The sequence below is a fragment of the Mandrillus leucophaeus genome, unplaced genomic scaffold (assembly GCF_000951045.1).
Source record: "Mandrillus leucophaeus isolate KB7577 unplaced genomic scaffold, Mleu.le_1.0 Scaffold490, whole genome shotgun sequence".
In the NCBI taxonomy this organism is placed as follows: Eukaryota; Metazoa; Chordata; class Mammalia; order Primates; family Cercopithecidae; genus Mandrillus; species Mandrillus leucophaeus.
The window spans coordinates 782008-802966 of NW_012105254.1; the positions used below are offsets into that span (position 1 = coordinate 782008).

Below are 20959 nucleotides of genomic sequence, written 5' to 3' on the forward strand. Positions count from 1 at the left end.
ACACATGGGGGAACAAGCCACCATCTGGCCCTTGGCTTCCATCCCTCACCTACAAGGGCCTTCTCTTGGAAGAGACAGAACTGTCTCATCAGTAGGGCTTGGATGAAGACTCAGCTGCATGGGGGGCCATTTTTGGAGAGGCAGATTTTCTCTTCCTACTTGTGTGGGAAACCTGGGATGGCCAAGCCTGCCTGTGACTGGAAAGGTGAGTGTCTAAAGCCCATCTGGTCACAAATCTAAGACATGTGCTCTGATCAGCTATATCAGTAATAAAGCCGATATTCAGGCCATCAATTGTCTGACTTCTGGCTCCTTCCTCAATTGGATCTGAATTCAGGAGGTTAAAAAGTAGCTATTACTCAACTCTCTTTCTTCCCAAATGAAACCCCAAGCATGCAATACAATGCAAAACAAATAATTCTTTGATCCCCTTACAAGAGGTTTAATAAGAACTGGAAGTACCATCTTTCTCCAAGGAGAGGTGTTAAAAAAAAAAAAAAAAAAAAAAAAAACCTAAAGATTTCATCACTCTGAAGTGAATGAACTACTGATACAACAATACAGATAAATTTCAACCATTACGCTGAAGGAAAGGTGGCAAACATTTATGAGTACAGTCAGTCATTCTGTGTGTTTTCATTCGTATGAAGTTCTGGAAGAAGCAAAACTAATGATAGTGATGAAAATCAGAACAGTGACTGCATTAGGGGGCAGGGAGTGACTGGAGAGGGTCATCTCTGGCATAATGGATATGTTCAATTATTGATCGAAGTGGTAGCTACATGGCCCTATCCATTTGCTAAAACTCAAGTTGAAGATTTAAAACGTGCATGGCCAGGCACTGTGGCTCACACCTGCAATCCCAGTACTTTGGGAGGACAAGGAGAGCAGATCGCTTGAGTCCAGGGGTTCGAGACTAGCCTGGGCAACATGGCGAAACACTATCTCTACAAAAAATACAAAAAGAAAATTAGCCCAGTGTAGTGGCACATGTCTGTAATCCCAGCAACTCAGGAGGCTGAGGAGGGAGGATCACCCAAACCTAGGAGATAAGGCTACATACAGTGTGCCGTGATCGCACCAGTGCACTCCAGCCTGAGTGACAAAGTGAGACTCTGTCTCAAAAATAAACAAGTAAAATGTGTACATTTTATCATATGTATACTTTACCTCACTTTTTAAAAAGTATGAAAAGAAATGAAGGCATGGACAGCTTTGGCACAGGCTGCTGAGAGTCAAGAAAGATGGAGAGAAGCAAGCTGCTTCATTACCACTGGGCGAATGGAAGCCCAATTTGTATGGAATGAGGAGGGAATGGGACATTAAGTAGGAGGTACAGAAACGTTTTATAATGAATACCAAAGTAGAACTTGCTGACAGGCTGACTCAGTAGAACAAAAACAGTTTGACCTGTGAATTGAAAACCAACTTCCAAACCCCAAATAAGATTAGAAATAGGAAAAAAAAAAAAAAAAAAAAAAAAAACCACTCCTGAAAATAGGGAAATCAGACAGGGGAAACTACAAGAGGAAAATGAAGAATTCTCAATTCCATTTAGTTTCTAACCCTACTGCGATATTCAAGTTACAGGACAGTGATTTTTTTGTTACCATCCATTATCAACATCATCTTGCACGTGCATAGGACTTTACTCACATTCTCACTTGATCCTCTAATACCCCTCTAGAATACTGTTACTCCATTATGAGAGAGAAAAGGTAATCGTGGTTCAGAGATGTTCAATGGTCTGCCCAGTCCTACAGCTAGTCACAGAAACCCACAAACCTTCTGCTTCCAATCAAAAGCTATTGCCACTATGCCACGCCTGCTTCTCTCTGCAAGATTACAGCCTCTCTTTATTCAGCCTAGCACGCAGTTTTATTTCTGTGTCCCTCTAAAAGTCACCACTATTTTTAATGCAGTAAAAAACCTGCAGAAACTGGGTCATTTGGTGCCACCGCCCACAAAATAAAATGGGGGGTGGGGCAGTTTCAGATATCCAATTCTAGAATATCTTTAAATTGGTCATATCTTAAACTAGGAGTCTGAACCCCAGGAGGACAAGATGCTGCAGTGAATTTCCAGTGCTTTAGGTACTGCAACCTGAGCAGCAAACTCTGCAAGTCATCCTCAGAACTAACGTATTTTACTACCTAACGAGGCCAGCAGAGCATAAATGTGAGCAAGGAGGCAACCCCACAACTGTGCATGCTACATACCCCTCAGCAAAATGCTACCCCTAGCATTTCCTTTATCCTTATTCCAAAGCACAGGACCTATATATTTTCATTTATGTGCTCAGTCTTCAAAGACTGGATCAACTCTTTTGCTTTTGCGGTTACATTTCTTAAGAAATTTCATTAAAGCAGTTACTATATAAATATCTTCAGTGTGTTTGCAGAAAGGAATAACAATTCCAAAAAAATACAAGCCCTTAACATGGTATGTTCTATTCAATAAAATCTGTGTATGAAAGATTAAATCATCTTGTTGTTTAAAAGTCTAAAGATGAACTAATTTCTAGGACAGGAGACGAAACATTACTCAAATATATTTAAATCCATTTTTTTAAAAAACCTTGCTTGAGAATATAAAATTAAATTGAGCCATGTTTCCAAAGACAAGGGTAATTAAATCAGGAAATTAAGCAGCTTGAAGCATCACTGACTGGTAAATTACGGAGTCTCTAAGACACTGCCTGGGACAGCTGGCCCCCAGGTCGCCTCTTACCTGGATGCATCTGTTCTGCGCTGCTCCGCAGTTTGCTGTAGCCATGGCTCAAGGACACCCTCTGGTAATGAGGCGGGGAAGAAGGAGGGGAGGCGAGGGGTGACATCGTGGGAGACTGTGTTTCCTGCTTCAAAGAACCAGATCAGAGTTCAGAGGCGATCACTCAAGCCTGGCGTTCTGAGCTGCAGTCAGGAAGCATAACGCAACTCTACTGCTGGTGACCCAGCTGGTTTAACAAATGGGGGGAAATGTTTTCTCAAAAATGCAGCATGGTTAAACAGCAGTGTCTGAGGATTCAAAAAGTCTCCCAGAGAATAAAATCTCATCAGTGCTGAGTTACCTAAATTACTAAAAGCAGCCTGAAACACTTTTGGTTATTCCAATAATATTTTCCTTTGGAAAATGAAAGACACTGATCACACGAAATAACACTCATACCTACTCCCAACTGTGATCTCTCTGTGGATAGACTTCATTTTCGTTCATTAATAAATTTATTTCCTGGATTTACACTTATCAAGTCTTCCAGCAAATGTGAATATTAAAATATATATTTCTAAATGATTAATACTTAACATTCTTGGAGCTTACTATGTCAAAGTAAAATGCTAGCTTTTTTTTTTTTTTTAACAGCGAGAGACTGCAAAACAATTCATTATAGGTAAACCATTCCAACCAGCTTACTCCCAAACACTAAGATGAAATATTAACAAGCTACAATTTGAATCTCAATTCAAATATGAACTTGATGTAGAACCCTAGGCAAAGTAAGCAACCTTATCTGCTGCTGGGTTTCCTCTTTTAAAAAAAAAAAAAACTTTATTAGTAGACTGGTAACTTTGGAGTATTCAAGTAACAAGAAAACAGTGCTTTTTGAGACAGGGTCTTGTTCTGTCACCCAGGCTGCGGCACAGTGGCATGATCATAGCTCACTGCAGCCTTGACTTCCTGGGCTCAAGCAATCCTCCCACTTCAGCCTCCCCAGTAGCTGAGACTACAGGCATGCACCACCACGCACAGCTAATTTTTTTTTTTTTTTAGAAATGAGATCTTGCTATGTTGTCCAAGCTGGTCTTGAATTCCTGGGCTCAAGCAATCCTCCTGCTTCGGCCTCCCAAAGTGCTGGGATTACAGGCGTGAGCCACTGCACCCAGCCAAAACAATGCTTTTTATCAACACACAGACTATATATATATAGGCTCCCTTAGTCTAAAGAAAAACATGTAATCTGAAATATTGATCAAATACTCTTCTTCAAAACAAAAGCAACATATTTGCTCTAAAGCATAAGCTCACACCCATAGACTGGGTGGGGCATGCATAAACTCAGCCTGAAATGAAAGGATATATTCTCATTCACAAAGTCAGGGACTGGGCCTGGAAATTTCGCAGGCCATCAACCACTGTGGGACAGTGGACCCTCATTCCTCTCCAAATGCTGGTGGGAAAATATGCCAAAGAATACTGACTGAAAATTCCTATACCTCCTCCTTTTTAAATATATCCCTGAAGAACTGGTTTAAAATGTGTCAGAATTATGAAAGTGACAGTACATGGAATTGTTTAACAGGATGTGCTACACCTCCCCTAACTATCCATATAAAACTTCTGTAGCAACACCTCATCTATACAACATCACAGGTTAAGTCACAGAAGTTAGTTTTCCAACATAATCGTTTAATATTCATTGCATTTTAAAAACATTTTCATTCTAGTCTTCCTTTTTTTTTTTTTTTTTTGAGACACAGTCTTGCTCTGTGGCCCAGACTAGAGTGCAGTGATGTGATCTCGGCTCACTGCAACCTCCGCCTCCCGGATTCAAGCCATTCTCCTGCCTCGGCCTTCCAAGTAGCTGGGACAACAGGTGCATGCCACCACACCTGGCTAATTTTTGTATTTTTAGTAGAAACAGGGTTTCACCATGTTGGCCAGGCTGGTCTTGAACTCCTGACCTCTTGTGATAAACCCACCTTGGCCTCCCAAGTGCTGGGATTACAGGCGTGAGCCACCGTGCCCAGCCTCAAGTGTTCCTATGATATAATAAATGTATTTACCTTATAGAAGACACTATGTTGAACATAATTTGACTTCTCTGCATGATTCAGTATCTTTGCTGGAAGTATCTTGTAGCTTGATGCCTGCAGGGTACACTAATGTGTAGACTATTTACTTCTTCTGGATAGGCCCACTCTTCTGAGATTTTATTCTGTTGTCTCCACCAATCATCATCTGACTATTGCAATTAGTAGTCTAATTTTAACAGCCTATCCTCCCTATTCTGGTTCCAAACCTGCTAAATGGGTAATGGCAGCATTTCCCAAGATAGTATTCCAAATATGTTCCGCAAGAAAGAATTTCCTGGTGAAAAAAGTTTAGTAAACACAGATTTCCAGGTCTCTTCACTGCAGAACTTCTCAGGGCCTTTACCGTGCTAACGTGCACTACAAATTTCCAAGACTAAGGATTTAGTTCTTCCCTCAACAAGGGAATACGAAGCAGCATTCTCCAAACACATTTATTATAATAGGAGAAATCTTTTCCACAGACTTCTTTTTGTAGAAGAGAATCCATTAAAAACTCCTGGAAGTTACATTTCCAAGAATCCATTTAGAAAACCACTGACCTAGTGAAATCAATAAATGTATTAAATTGGTAGCCTTATTTTAGACACAATTCTACTTTAAAGTAGGCTCTAAAGGGCCCTTAAGTGGCTGGTGGTGATTCATATGTGTCAGTCTCTCTTTCTTGCTAAGAGAAAACTTTACTGGCTCACTTCCAAGTCTGTAATTGGGTTCCAGATGGTGAGATTTGCTGGAAGCTGAACAGTAGATACGAGGCCCTGCTACATGCGGTTTCATGGTCAGAATCAAATGAACATGTCTGATTAAACTGTTTACCTGTTTATCCTCATCGTCCATTCTTTTGAAGGAATTTTTTTCTGTAGTTAAATATGGAATCTGAACCTTAGTTCCATGCAGCTCAGTTGGATTCCCAAATCGTATCTCACCATCATTCTTTGACATCATAAAGCGAGGCAGAGGCAATTCTTTAGGACCAGAAATCAGAGAAGCTCCAGTCAGACTTTATTTAAAAACTGCAAAAAAGGGGAACTCGATGGCCAAAAGATGAATCATTTTTGAGGAAAAATTCCAGAGCACTAAATATAAATTTAGATTTAGAAACAATGAGTACTCCTATAATAATGTCATGATTTTTTAAATGCTATAGTTTAACCAAAGTATTCTGGTTTAACATTTTTCAATGTTGCCAAATCACAGAATAAATTCAGATTTGGGACTGATCTCCCATTTCATCCTTCAGTTCAACAACCAAGAAAAAGGATATGACATTGTATAATACAATAATAAATGACAAATGGTGGCAGGTAAAATTCACATAGTACTTAAATATGCCAGGCACAGTATGAAAGATTTCCAAATATTAACTCATTTAATCCTCGCAACAACTCTATACGATGAACTCTGTACTATCATTACCACCCCCACCATTACAAAAGTGGAAACAGTCATAAAGGAGCTAAGTAATGTCCCCAAGATCACACAATTCATCTGTGGCAGAGCCAAGGTTTGAATGCAGGCAAGCTGGTTCTTAACCAGTGCTCTACAGAAAGGTCCCTTGTTTCTAGGGCAAACATAGTGGGTAGAACAGTTTCTCACCCTATGTAATTCTTTAAGGAATTTTCACATCCAATCTCTGGTTGTCTTTTCATAATGGAATAAGGAAAACAATATCAAGACAGAGCAATCAATCTATCATTCAGCCACAATATCAAGTCAGAGCAATCAATCTATCATTCAGCCACATTCTACTGTCAAAACCATTAGCCACTCAAAATGCTACAAAGAGTTGAAATGCAACAGTCTGGTATATTTACTTATCTTTCAAAATTCTAACAAAACTATTCTGAAAGCGGAAATGATACTTTGGCACACTTCTAGTTCTCAGCACATCAAATCACACACAATCACGTAGCACAAAACCCTACAAAAATGGGGACACTATGGATTATGCATAATGATTTGCATCTGTATCCATTGTTCAGGATAATACTCATCAGTGTGCCTTTGCACTTCCATCATCTCTCTATTCCAAAAACACAGCTGTACTTTCAATGATTGATGCTGTGCTAAGGCCAGAAAACATCTTAGCAACAGCAAGCAAGTATCCTAGAGCTCCCCAGGCAAAGAAGGCCCCTGGTTCTCTAACATCCACATGATGTTTATTTTTAGTTGCTATGTCCACATTTGATTCAAAGAAGCAGGTGGCCGGGCACAGTGGCTCACTCACGCCTATAATCCCAGCACTTCGGGAGGCGAAGGCGGGTGGATCTCCTGAGGTCAGCAGTTCGAAACTAGCCTGGCCAACCTGGTAAAACCCGGTCTCTACTAAAAATACCAAAAATTAGCCAGGTGTGACGGCAGGCGCCTGTAATCCCAGCTACTCGGGAGGCTGAGGCAGGAGAATTGCTTAAACCCAGGAGGCAGAGGTTGCAGTGAGCCAAGATCATGCCACTACACTCCAGCCTAGGCAACAAGAGCAAAATTCTATCCCAGAGAAAGAAAAAAAAAAGGAACAGGCAATATGACAAACCCCTGTGTGATCAATCAGCCAAGGACCCAAGAGACATAAATAGAGTAACCAATCTTAATGTTTCCCAATCTCAGGCAGCTCTCCAGTACTCAAAGCAGGAATGGGCTTCAAAAGCAAAAAAGCAAGAGAAAAGAAAATCTAGATTCTTAGTAAATCAAATATAAGCTAATACTATGGTTTAGGTCTCAGGTATGTGCTCCAGCTCGGTCTGGAAAAAGGATCTAAAAAGATGAAACAAGATCACATAAAATAATTTGCACCCTGATCTGCCCATAAGAGGATGACTCTACTTCCAAGTACTTCTTGAGGGAGAAAAGAAATAAATGCTCAGTATTTATAAGCTCCCTGACCAGTGTCTTACTGGCATTCAACAGATACCTCCAAGGAGCAATGGAATACACTAACTGAATTATGAATATCAATTAATAGGACTTAAGTAGGGCTCTCAGATATCGTCTAGGACACTATCACTTCACACATTCTTCCACCCTGTCTATGACACTTATTTAGAACTATGTGCCTAGAAAACCACCTCTCTACCCCCAGACAGCCACCAAACAGCAAAAGACAAAATACAGCTGAATTTATCTCATACTTTCTTTGGTCATGTGGTTCTAGGCAACTCTAACTTAACAGAATTGTAACCATACATAATAATATTCTTATCATGGAAAACTTTCATGAAGGTGCCATTTCCCTTAAACTGATGCAAGCTTTTAAGAAGTGAAAGGTAAAAGTAGCTTGTAAATTTTCAGTCTGAATTTTTTTTTTGGTTTTTGGTTTTTGTTTTTTTGAGACAAAGTCTGTCTCTCAGACTAAAGTGCAGTGGCACTAACATAGTTCATTGCAGCCTTGAACTCCCAGACTCAACTGATCCTCCTGCCTCAGCCTCCCGAGTAGCTGGGACTACAGGTGCTTGCCACCATGCTGGCTAATTTCTTTTTTTATTTTTCATAGAGATGGGGTCTTGCTATATTGCCCAGACAGGTCTCAAATTCCTGAGCTCAAGCAATCCTCCCGCCTTGGCCTCCTAAAGTGCTGGGATTACAGGCATGAGTCACCATACTCAGATTAGTGTTCTTCCTAGTCACACGTACACAAAATTTGATAGTGAAACGTTGAAAAAATTAATAAAGTATCTGCTATACAATGATTCTGTCAAGAAGAAGGTCTATTTATAGTCATTGGTTAGAATCTTGTCTCCCAAACTGAATTGAATTAACACACAGCAAACAAAGTAAGAGTTCAAACTAAACGTTCAGAGGGTCTGAAGAGACAATGAGAGTGGCCATCCAAGATGACAATTTGTTTCATAATGGTATCTTAGGTTACATTTTTTGAACATAGAAATGCTTTGTATATTAAATATAAATGACTATTTTTCCCTTCCATAAAGAAAATTATGCCTGCTCCTTTTTAAACACTTGACCCTCTACAAAAGAGAAAAATCCTTTGTTTTCCCATATTTGATAGAGATACAGATATATTAGGAATACTTTAGGCTGAGAGTGGTGGCTCATGCCTGTAATCCCAGCACTCTGGGAGACCGAGGTGGGAGGATCGCTTGAGCCTAGCAGTTTGAGACCAGCCTGAACAACACAGTAAGACACCATCTGTTAAAAAAAAAAATTAAAAAATCAGCTAGGCATGGTGGCATATGCCTGTAGTCCCAGCTACTCAGGAGCCTGAGGCAGGAAGATCGCTTGAGTCCAAGAGTTCAAGGCTGCATCATGTCACTGCACTCCAGCCTGGGTGACCCTGTCACTCAAAAAAGAAAAGAAAAAAAGAAATACCTCAATTTCCTCAATCCATTAGAAAAAATGTAAACAGCATAAATGCAATAATAAATGGCAAGTGACACTGAGCCTCTTTAGCTAGACAATATGGAGGGGAGGGTACTGGGAAGAGAACTCATGTTCCATCAAAATGGCAGCAGCTGTTCACAGTGTTTCAACATTATCTGCCAAAAAAGAATGAGCCACATTTTTTTTAAAAAAGGAAGTGAAATAAGCTGGTCACAAAAAGACAGGTACTGTGTGGTTTCACTTATATGAGGCATCAAGAGTAGTCAAACTCATGGAAGCAGAAAGTAGATGGGCAGGCCAGGTGCAGTGGTTCATGCTTGTAATCCCAGCACTTTGGGAGGCTGAGGTGGGCGGATCACTTGAGGCCAGGAGTTCAAGACCAGCCTGGCCAACATGACAAAACCCCATCTCTACTAAAAATACAAAAATTAGCTAGGTGTAGTGGTGCATGCGCCTGTAATCCCAGCTACTCGGGAGGCTGAGGCGCAAGAATCTCTTGAGCCTGGGAGGCGGAGGTAGCAGTAAGCCATGATCGCGTTACTGTACTCACAAAAAAAAAAAAAAAATAGTCAGTTGCCAAGAACTGGGTAGGAAAAAGAAAATGGGAAGGTGTTTAATGAATATTAATGAATACAGAGTTTCCATTTTGTAAGGTGAAGTGAAAAGGTTCTAGAAACTAGTTACACAACAATGTGACCATATTTACATATTGCTGAATTATACATTTAAAATGGTTAAGATGGGAAATTTTATTTGTATTTTATCACAATTAAAAAATTTCTATGTCAAAACATTTTTAATGGCAAAATTTTAATAATCTATTTTAATCCAGTATTATCATTTCAACATGCAATCAACATTAAAAACTATTAATGAAATATTTTACATTATTTTTTCATATTAAGCCTTCAAACTCCCATGTATATTTTACCCCCCTTGCATACCTCAATTCGTACTTGTCACATTTTATGTGCTCAACAGCCACATGCAGCTACTGGCTACCATACTGAAACAGCACAGCTCTAGTTGATAGTTGCTACATCAGAATGTGAGCCATTGTGGCCAGAAATCTGTATTTTATTATTATTATAATGTTAAATGTAAGCAGCTAATTGATTTATTTTTAAATTATGTAAAGAATATTCTGTATGGTGGGATGATTTATAGGAAACTGTAAGTGTTCCACTTGAAGATTTTTGACAAATATATATACACATATATATATATATATATATATATATATATATATATATATATCTCCCTGTAACCAACACTCAAATTCCCAAATTAAGATACAGAATTTTCCTTCATGTTCCTTTCCAGTAATCACCTCCCTTTGCTCCACCCAGCAACCTCTGTACTAATTTCTATACTTGCAGATTATCTTTGCCATTATGGAACTTCATAAATTGAATCATACAGTACTTGTTCCTGTGACTAGCTTCTTTTACAACCTTTTTATCTGTGATAATCACCCAATGCATTGCACACATAATTCATTCTTTTTCATTGCTATGGAGCAATCCACTTTTAAGAATATATTGAGCCGGGAGCAGTAGCTTACACCAGTAATCCCAGCACTTTGGGAGGCCGAGGTAGGCAGATTGTTTGAGCTCAGAAGTTCAAGACCAGTGTGGGCAACATGGCAAAACCCCATCTCTACAAAAAATACAAAAATTAGCCAGGTGTGGTGGCGCACACCTATAGTCCCAGCTACTCAGGAGGCTGAGGTGGGAGGATGGTTTGAGCCTGGAAGGTGGAGGTTGCAGTGAATCGAAATGGTGCCACTACACTCCAGTCTAGGTGACAGAGCAAGACCCTGTTTCAAGAAAAAAAAAAAAAGAATATATTGAAAATTTTAATTGATTATCCTGTGATAAACATTTGGGTTGTTTCCAGTGTGGGGCCATTATAAATAAAGCTGCTGTGAAATTCTTATAAATGTTTTTTGATGGACATGAATTTATTTATCTTGGGTGTATACCTAAGAACCAAATCTAGTCTGCTGCCTATTTCTGTACATCCCGCAAGTACAATGTTTGAATATTTGCCCAAAAAAACAAAAAACAAAAGAAAAATATTTCATGATGTAAACATTATATGAAATTCAAATGTCAGTCCAGGCGCAGTGGCTCACCCCTGTAATCCCAGCACTTTGGGAGACCAAAGCGGGCAGATCATTTGAGGTCAGGAGTTTGAGACTAACCTGACCAACATGGTGAAACCCCATCTCTACTAAAATACAAAAATTAGCCAGGCATGGTAGCACAGGCCTGTAGTCCCAGCTACTTTGGGAGGCTGAGGCAGGAGAATAGCTTGAACATGGAAGGCGGAGGTGGCAGTGAGCTGAGATCATGCCTCTGCAGCACTCCAGCCTGGGTGACAAGAGTGAGACTCTGTCTCAAAAATAAAAAATAAAAAAATTTTAAAAATTCAAATTTCAGTGTTTATAAATAAAGTTTGATTAGCACACAGCCATGCTCCTCTGTTTACACGTTGTCCATGGCTACTTTCATACTACAACAACAGAGTTGAGTAGTTGTAACCAAAATCATACTGCCCACAAAATCTATCTGACCCTTTATAGAAAAAGGTTGCTGACCCTCGTCTTACAGAATTCAAGGTTGAAGTGAAATGTGGTCCTACTAAATCAATAAGGTTGCATTTAACAGAAAATATTTTACAGTGTTTGAAGCCTTTTATTTAAATCATTTAATTAAAATTTCAGTTTCTCAGTCACACTAGCCACACTGCCACACTTCAAGTGCTCAATAGCCACACATGGCAAGTGGCTACCATATTAAATAACATAGTTGTAGATGCTTTTCTACAATGTTTGATAAGGGATTCCCTGATTTTGTGCTTACAACAACTCTATAAGGCAGGTGTTATTGGTATATCTTTTCTTCCAGTGAGTCATTTGAAATAGAGAAATTAAGAAACTTGCCTGAGGCCACACAAATAAAAGGTAATGAAGGAAAGATTCATAATGAGGTAGCCTATTGCTAGGACCTACATTCCCAGACACAAGGCTATATTGCCATCCTGAACATTAAAATTCTTTCTAGTACAGATTTGAACATTTAGCATGAAACTGTGGCATTTCAGAAAATAATCTAGAGAAAACCTGCTCAAATGTCTCCATTTTGCAGTTAAGGAAATAAGCCCAGGAAAGGGAGAGCAAGACTTGTCTTAGTCATGTAGCAATATAGTGGCAGAGCTATGACCATAACAAAAATTCTTGACTCCTGACTCCTGGCTCCCTTCTCTCCCACTACATTTTCTTACCTATTCACTTATACCAGCTACTTATAGGTTAACAAAGAATTATGACAATAATGTTCTACAATTCCAAAGTGAAACCATCCCTACACATTTTCCTGAAGTTACTTTGGGGGAAAACAAAAAACAAAAAAACATCAGGCCAGTCTTATCAACCCAGGCCTGAGTAATCAAAGCCATCTAGTCTCCTATTATCCTCCTATCTACCCATTGATCTGAAATACCTCTTGTCAATTAGGAAATGGGTAGGTAATAGCTAGATGGTGGGGTGGAGGTTACAATGGGAAGGGTGATCCTGTAAATTTGTGGCAGAGGAGGATGGTGGATAAGTTAAATTTCCTGGCCATACCAAGGGTAGAACCCCAGGAGTGAGTTAGGAGGTCCACAATCCACTGGGCTCTGCTGCTAGCAAGCAGCATCCCCTTTATTTTGCCTCTTTGGGCTTCAATTTCTCCACTATGTCTCTTCCAACTTACATCCTCTATATCCATCCCATACATTACATTTCTCTAGAAGAAGGGCTCTTCACTGGGCTCCATGAACCAGCTCTAGGGGTCCAGAAACTCCGTTGACATTGAAGGCAACATTTTTTACAATGTTTTATTTTAATGTCAATGTGTATTTTCCTGCTAAGATCCAGAGCTTTTACTAGATTGTCAAAGAATCCCACAACAAAGATTTTTACAAATAAGGTGGGAATCCACAGCTCAGAAGGTTGGGGAGAACCTTTGGGAAGGAGCAACAATAGAGCTAACGACAGGGGTATGGGGTAGAGGGACAGACCCCTAGAAAACACAAGTGCCCAGCCATACAGTCAGTGAACCTGCATAGGCGAACTTTGTCCAAAGCAGCTCTGTGTCCCTGTAGCAGGGCTGAGAGAGGGTGTAAAGGAAATCGACAAAGGAACACTGAGGGAAAAAAAGCAAAGGGGGATTGGGTTGGACATTAGTCAGAAAGGATGAGCTGACCTTAGCTTGAGACATCCCAAGATAGTATTCAGTGCTCAAAATACAGAGACACTGTGTGGACGCACACACACACCACACACACATCACACACACACACACACACACACACACACACACACACAGAGCCAGCTACAACCTTACCTCCTGGGTTTCTTTCTTTACCCTTGGGCTTCCTATCCTGTCTTTTCTATGAATTACCAAACTGGTTGTCACACTCAAAAGATTTCTCTCCTAGCCCTAAGAGATAGGGAGGGTTTGTCAAATAGGCAAAGCACAGGGACCCCCACCCTTAATTCAACCAGAGAATATTTGCTTTTATTTTTCCTTGAATAAAATAATTCTCATTTGAAAACAAAAGCCACAGAAATAGGACTCAATTCTACAAAATCCTTCTACCTTTCTTGTATGATTAAAAAAAAAAAAAAAACTAGAGCACAGCAGGATTAGAGTTCCTAAGTCTTGATACTTACTTTACAGTAGGCTTTCTCAGTCTCAACATTACTGGCATTTTAGACTAGATAAGTTTGTTGTTGTTGGAAGAGGGGGTCCTGTCCTCTGCAGTGTAGGGTGTTGAGCAGCATCCCTGGCCTCTACCGGCTAAATGCCAGGCAGTCCCCCTCCGCAGCTGGGACAACCAAAAATGTCTCCTCACATTGCCAAAAGTCCCTAAAGGGACGAAATCACCTAGGTTGAGAACAACTGTTTTGCAGATAAGGGAGGAGTCAAAGGGAATTCAATGATTTGCCTCAGTATCTTCTTGGCAGTAGAATCGTGACCACAATAGTGGCTCACAAATTTTGGGATTTCACAAAATAGGAAAAATCTCTCCCCCAGCAACAACAACAAAAGAAATGAAGAAAGCCAACACAGAGTTACCAACATTCTATCTCGTCAAGAATTTTACCCCAAACTATTACCCATTATCAATTTCACAAAGGACATTTAACAAGAGGAACCAAAAAAAAAAACCCAACCTTAGATTTGAATACATTTAGTTTTATAAATAACTCATCCTTTTGTCCTAATTCTCTCCTTCCACTGCAAACTGTACCAGACTGCAACCAGACCATAAACCAGTTTGGGGAACACAGCCCCAAAGACCACATGAATCATGTCATTGCACCATCAGAGTTCACAAGCTAGTGAACTAGTGAAAAATCACGGGTTCTGTCACCTTGACTAGGAAAAAGAAATTACATCTTTATTTTCCCTACTGTAACTGAAATTTAGCATTTCTTTCCATTATGAATGTAAGCAACAAGCCACTATAGCATCACTAGCAATATCCATAACTTTGTCACCTATCAGATTAGGGTTTTGGGTTTTTTGTTTGTTTGTTTTTTTGAGACAGAGTCTCTCTCTGTCGCCCAGGCTGGAGTGCAATGGCGCAATCTTGGCTCACTGAAAGCTCTGCCTCCCAGGTTCATGCCATTCTCCTGTCTCAGCCTCCCAAGTAGCTGGGACTACAGGTGTGTGTCACCACACCCGGCTAATTTTTTTCTATTTTAGTAGAGACGGGGTTTCACCATGTTGGCCAGGATGGTCTCAATCTCTTGACGACGTGATCCGCCCACCTCGGCCTCCCAAAGTGCTGGGATTACAGGCATGAGTCACCGTGCCAGGCCTAGAAGCATGTATGTTGTTATATAACAATTTCTTTTAAGTATTTTAGTGATTATTTCAGTATAATTGGTTTCCATTATAATCCTATGTCTTCGTGGCATTTAAAACATAATTCTGAGAAGGGGCCCACAGGCTTCAGGCTGCCAAAGGGGCTCCTGGCACAAAAAGGATGAGAAACCCTACTCTAGGTTCTGCCTAATCTTCCCTCAGTCCCCACACGTGCTCAAGTTCAGACCCTGGAAAGAAAGGTAACAGCAGGTCCCAGGGCAAATGTTCACCACATGCTTTCCTCATCAGAAATTCTCTACCACTCCTTACTTTTCACCTTCTTTCCTTCTGCCCTAGCTGTTTTGCCATCTGTTTAACCCCAACTCAGACTAGGGTGGGGCTAGACATATACCTAGTGCCAATATTTGAGGAGGCACTCACTCTCAGGGTGGTGTAAATGCAGAGACGGCACCTGCCCTGAGAATAAGTGCCCTCTAAAATCATGTGCCCTGTGTCGTGCAGCACCCTAGTTCAGATGCAGCTACTATAACTACACACACACACACACACACACACACACACACACAGAGAGAGAGAGAGAGAGAGAGAGAGAGAGTTTAAGCAAAGCTCTTGAAAATGCTTGATACAGCTCTTATTCTTAAACCTGTCTCCATATAAGAATCACCTGGAGAGCTGTTAAAAATCCTGATGCTCAGACTGGACTGCAGATATATGAAATTAGAATTTCTGGAGATGGACCCAGGCATCTGTATTCTTTATTTTATATTTAAAGCTCTCCAGGTGGTTCTCAAGTGCAGACAAGGTTGAGAATCAGTGCCTAAGAAAAATGATATGCAAACTGAGATGACTTCTGTAAAAACTCCTCTGGAGTTCCAGGAGAATCTGAATTCCAATCGTTTTAGTTTAAAGCGTGGCAGATGATTAAGACACCCTCCTCACGTGTAGACATGCATCTCTTCATTCATTCATTCAACCAATACACACTGAGTGCCTACAATGCCCCACAATGCAAGGGGTGTCAGATCCTCTTCCCTCCCCCTTACACAAGCTGGACAAGTGAGGAAGAGAGACAAAAAAAATAGTGAAACCTGTAAGGAATATTTGCAAACTCTGGTAAGTGCTATCAGGAAACAGATGCTGGGAAAGAACAAAGTGGAGAGGAGATTGCCCTGCAGAAGCATTACCCAGCAGGCCCACCCAAGGATCACCTCACTTCCTAGGGATATGGACTTCTGCTCTGACTTACTGTTTACTCTTGGTTGGGCATTTGATAATCCTGAACGGGTAGATATTAACTTGGAAAAAACTGTTAGCTAACAAGTAATTCTTGTCTTATGGCAATGCAAATACCTTCATCTTAGAAAAAAGTACAATAGCCAGGTTGCACTTATATTACCCCATAGGGCATTAATTAGCTTTATACCTAATTTAGCAATTCTGTTCCAGCATCTTTTCTTTCTATGACTATAAATAAATCTGACTATACTTTCTTGAGCCAGTTTTACCATATGCTGGTTCCTTCATGAATTAATGAAACTGGCAGAACTATTTTAGGTAGGATAACAGGGACAGACTCTGAATCCTGAAGGTTGGGAAGGAGCCAGCCAGGGGAAGCAGAAAGGAAAAACAGATCCCTGGGAACCCAAGACCGCAAGATAAAATGGGCATATGGCCTGCAGCAGGAAAGAGGTCACCCAGAAATGGGTAGAAGGCCACTGAGACTGGGTAACATGTAGTGAGCAAGGGTTTGAGGTTTGAGATGAGGATGGAAAAGCAGGGAAGAACTAGATTGTGTAGGGTGTTACAGATCAGTGTAGGGACTTTGAATGTTTTACAAAGCACAACAAGCAAACTACTGGAGGGTTTAAAGGAAGAAGATGGAATAATCTGCTGTGTATTTTGAAAAGATAACACTTTCAAAAGTAGGAAAAGAGGCTGGGTATGGTGGCTCATGCCTATAATCCCAGCACTTTGGGAGGCTGACGCAGGAGAGTCACTTGAGTTCAGCAGTTCGAGACCAGCCTGGGAAACATAACGAGACCCCCATCTCTACAAAAAGACATATATACTAGCCAGGCATAGTAATGTACGCCTGCAGTCTCAGCTACTCAGGAGGCTAAGGCAGGAAGATCATTTGAGCCTGGGAAGCAGAGGCTGTAATAAGCCGTGATCATACCAGTGCACTCCAGCCTGGGTGACAGAGTGAGGCCCAGTCTCAAAAAAAAAAAAGTTGGAAGGCTGAGGCGGGCCGATCACTTGAGCTCAGGAGTTCAAGACCAGCCTGGGCAACATGGCAAAACCCCATCTCTACAAAAAATACAAAAATTAGTAGGATTAGTAGGGAGCAGTGGCGCATGCCTGTAGTCCCAGCTACTTGGGGGGCTGAGGTGGGAGGATCCCTTGCACCCAGGAGGTCAAGGCTGCAGTGGGCTGTGATTGTGCCACTGCACTCCAGCCTGGGTGACAGAGCGAGTCTGTCAAAAAACAAGCAAACAACCAACCAGTGGGAAAAGAGACAGCACAGTAGAGAAGAGGGGAGGGGCTAGGATGCCAATCCATTGTGGTGTCCAGGTAAGTAGTTGAAGGTTACTTGGTCTAGTAGGGGCAAAGAGATAAAGGCAACAGGGAGTGAGATTGGAGCCACACTGCTAGGACTTTTGATGGATTCTATTAAGGAGTGAGGGAAAAGGAGGAATCCAGGATGACTGCTGGGTTTCTGGCTCGTGCAGCTGCGGATGGTGGTAGCATTTACCAAAACGGGAAGGACCAGGGATTAGAGGGTCACACACGTACACACAGGTGCATGTTATTCATGACATAAGGGTATCCATCCACAACTCCCTGGCTATGACGCCCCGAGTGTGACAGGGCTAACACAGTCTTTCAGATTAGGTTCTCACAGAGTGATCTCTTTGGCCTTCAAGATTTGTGTCATCAAGCATTAAGCTAATAGATTTCAAGCAACAAACTGGAAAATTCTAAGTGGCAGCTCAAAGTTTGGCCCAATCTTGCCCTAATTCTTATTCAACATATGCTAAATGCAAATAATTTTTATTCAATCAATCCTTAAACGAAGGAAGATAATTCAGAATTAACTCTGGGTATATATAAACCCTCAGAGGTTAAAAGGCAGCAACTGGGTTTATAAAATAAAACTGAGAAAGCCTTATATTTGTGATAAACTGTTAATCCTTTACACAAGTGGTAACTTCAACAATCACGCTCCCTGACCTCAGGAAATTAAACTGTCAATCTGGGCACAAATCAGGTAAAAGACTTAGGTCTAACTTAAAATCAGTAACAAAAGTGTCAAAAGTTTATTCTGTATATAATAAAGCAGCTCTAACTTTCCCAGAAGATAAAATTGGAAGATACTATAATAAAGCTTAATGATCATTTACAATGGAAAAAAACTATCAGTGCCTACCACAAATCCAAATTCAATGTGATGCAACTTTCAACTAATCAAAGTAAATGACCGCTATGTCTTGCAACAATGAATACTAAGTCTGCCTGTCAAATGACACTCCATCAAGAAACTTATTTCAAAGAACCAAATTCTGTCATACCAAGGGATGCCTTTCAAGTCCGATATTTTTTCCATTCAGAAAATATTCCATAACAGATTACCGTCAGCATCTTACTAAATAGAAAAAATTGAGACAAGGTTATTTTGCATAGAAATTAAGAGCATGGGGACTGGAAGTAGATCCTGGCTCCAAATTCTACTAACCTTATGTTCTTAGGTAAGTTACTCAACCTCCCTAAAGTTCAAATTTCCATATTTGTAAGATATGAACAACGGCAGCACCATAGTAGAGACCCGCAGTGTGCAGCCATAGTAGAGACTCGCAGTTGTCCTCTCCTTGCAGGCGCAGGAGAGAATTGTGTTCTCCCATCTGCTCTGCGTTGAAACGGATTAATGTGACAAGTTCTGGCCAACGCAGTGTGGGCAACAATAACTTCAGTCATGTCTGGGCCAAAGCATTTAACCGCTAGGGTGAGATACTCTTTCCCTGGTGTGGCGATTATGGGAACAGGTGTTGTGTCGGAGGTGCCACAAGATAAAGCAGCCACGATCACATGGTCACCACATAGAGGGCAGCTGCCCTGGAGGGTCACCCTGACCCACTGCAAAGTGGAAAACGAACCTCCATCTTGTTGAGGCACTGAGATTGTGACATTTGTTATCGCAGCTTATCCTAAGCAACGCAAACTGACACAAGTACCTAATTTAGTAGGGTGTCATGAGAATTAAATGAAACAGTGTCTGGCACACACTAGCCCCCTGATAAAGATTAGCATGATGAGTGCCACCTCCTGATGGTTAGTGTGAAGGGCTTGGTCTTCCATAACCAGCCATCTATGGAATCTTCTCAGCCATTTGGATTGTCCTACAAGGTTTCCATGGGCTCACCATAAATCCTGATCCACTTGTATGTCTATCAGAGACTTCTCAGGACAGGTGTGAACAGTTAAGAGGTTTTTAATCTCAGAATGAGAAAAAGAAAAAAAGTTCCTGCATACCTGTATGGACATATGAAAGTAATCTGTATCAAAGTGAATTATCGAGGACTTTGGCACACCCCTTGAATAATCACCTTTTTCATACATATTTTTAAAACCAATCCGGAGGCAGTAGAAATACTGCTAACAGTTAGGGGCTTTGCTTTTTGTTTAAATTGTAGAAAGTGCTCAAGCATATAGTGGGCTGAGGGCAGGGATGGCAAGATGAGAAAATATTAAATCAGAACCTTAAGAAGATAAATTCATTCTGCCAAAATTTTGGTAGCACCCAAGTACTTACCAGCATCAGAATAGTGCTTTGGAAACAGAATTAAAGGCTGAGCACTGGCAGGGATGGGAAAGAGAAAAGGCATAGTTCCATTCAAACTCCCTTATTACTCCTCCCTCCTAACAGAGCCTTCAATAACATTATGGATACCTCAAGTGGAAAATTAAACTCAATGTGATTATTTGCCACAGGCTCTAGAATTCCTGGCCCAATCCCATCCTGCTAAAGAATAAAATCTATTTTAACTGCAAATCAGTTAAAATGAACTAATCTCAGGTTACTCTCGGAATTTTTCCCCATTTACAAAAGAAAGAAACTAAGCTACCTACCTGCTAAGTTTTCTTATTTCATTTTGCAGAAGAGTTGGAGGAAGCAACGAGAAATTCCAGAAAAGTTTAAATCCATTAAAAATGGTTTTCATAAATAAGCAACTCGCCATGGACAATAAAACATACAAATGTGAGATACTCACCACATTTAATACTCTCTATCCGCACCGGGAGGCCAGATTGTGCTGCAGCAATTAATTTCAGGGCAATGTAAAACTGTGTTGCACCAAAATAACCAACTCGCTTTGCACCACACAGTTCTGTGATCTGAGAACAGACAAGAAAAACAATGCTGAACACCCAATTTCACAACAGGAAAATGAGACAAGATAAATGATGAAATCTCAAGGATTTCACCTAGTGGCTAACCAAAAAAGTCCCTTGAGAACCTATGTGTGCCCGCTGGTCAATTTCCTCTTCTTCCTTCAGTTTACAGGGAGGTTTTAAATTCAGACTACTAAATTCTACCTACTCATGATGTTTCAGAAGTGAGCCACTGATTATTCCTCCTCTTCCAAAGAGAAAAATAAAGGTGACAAAGGACAGCTGTTGCTCTACTTACAAAGGAGAGTGACTTTTTCAAGGGGTGAATTCTAATGTTCAAAGTCTAGAAAGTCACTGGGGTGAAAAGAGAACAGATTAGTCATTACCACTACTCATGGATTATTCTAGTTTATCTAAATTAAAAGTGAATTAATTATTTTTATAAAGTCCTCAGGCAAAACAATTTCCTAATCTTGAAAATTACACCTTGGGTGCTCAGTTCAGAGGAACAAAAAAGTTCTATATACACATTTTTCAAGACAT

At 40.5% G+C, this 20959-nt stretch overlaps 1 protein-coding gene across 2 annotated transcripts in view; it reads right to left on the reverse strand.

The window, feature by feature from the left end:
• The window catches only part of REPS2 (RALBP1 associated Eps domain containing 2), a 173168-nt gene that overhangs the window by 123191 nt on the left and 29018 nt on the right, over positions 1-20959 (reverse strand). The window contains exons 2-4 of one of the 2 annotated variants that reach the window (XM_011995516.1): positions 20296-20419; positions 5628-5776; positions 2731-2857 (exon numbers count right to left, since the gene is read on the reverse strand). In XM_011995516.1, the coding sequence (XP_011850906.1) occupies positions 2731-2857; positions 5628-5756 (256 nt within the window). In that variant the 5' untranslated portion in view covers positions 5757-5776; positions 20296-20419. The remainder of the gene's footprint in view (positions 1-2730; positions 2858-5627; positions 5777-20295; positions 20420-20959) is intronic. The other variant, XM_011995517.1, reaches the window with a different exon arrangement.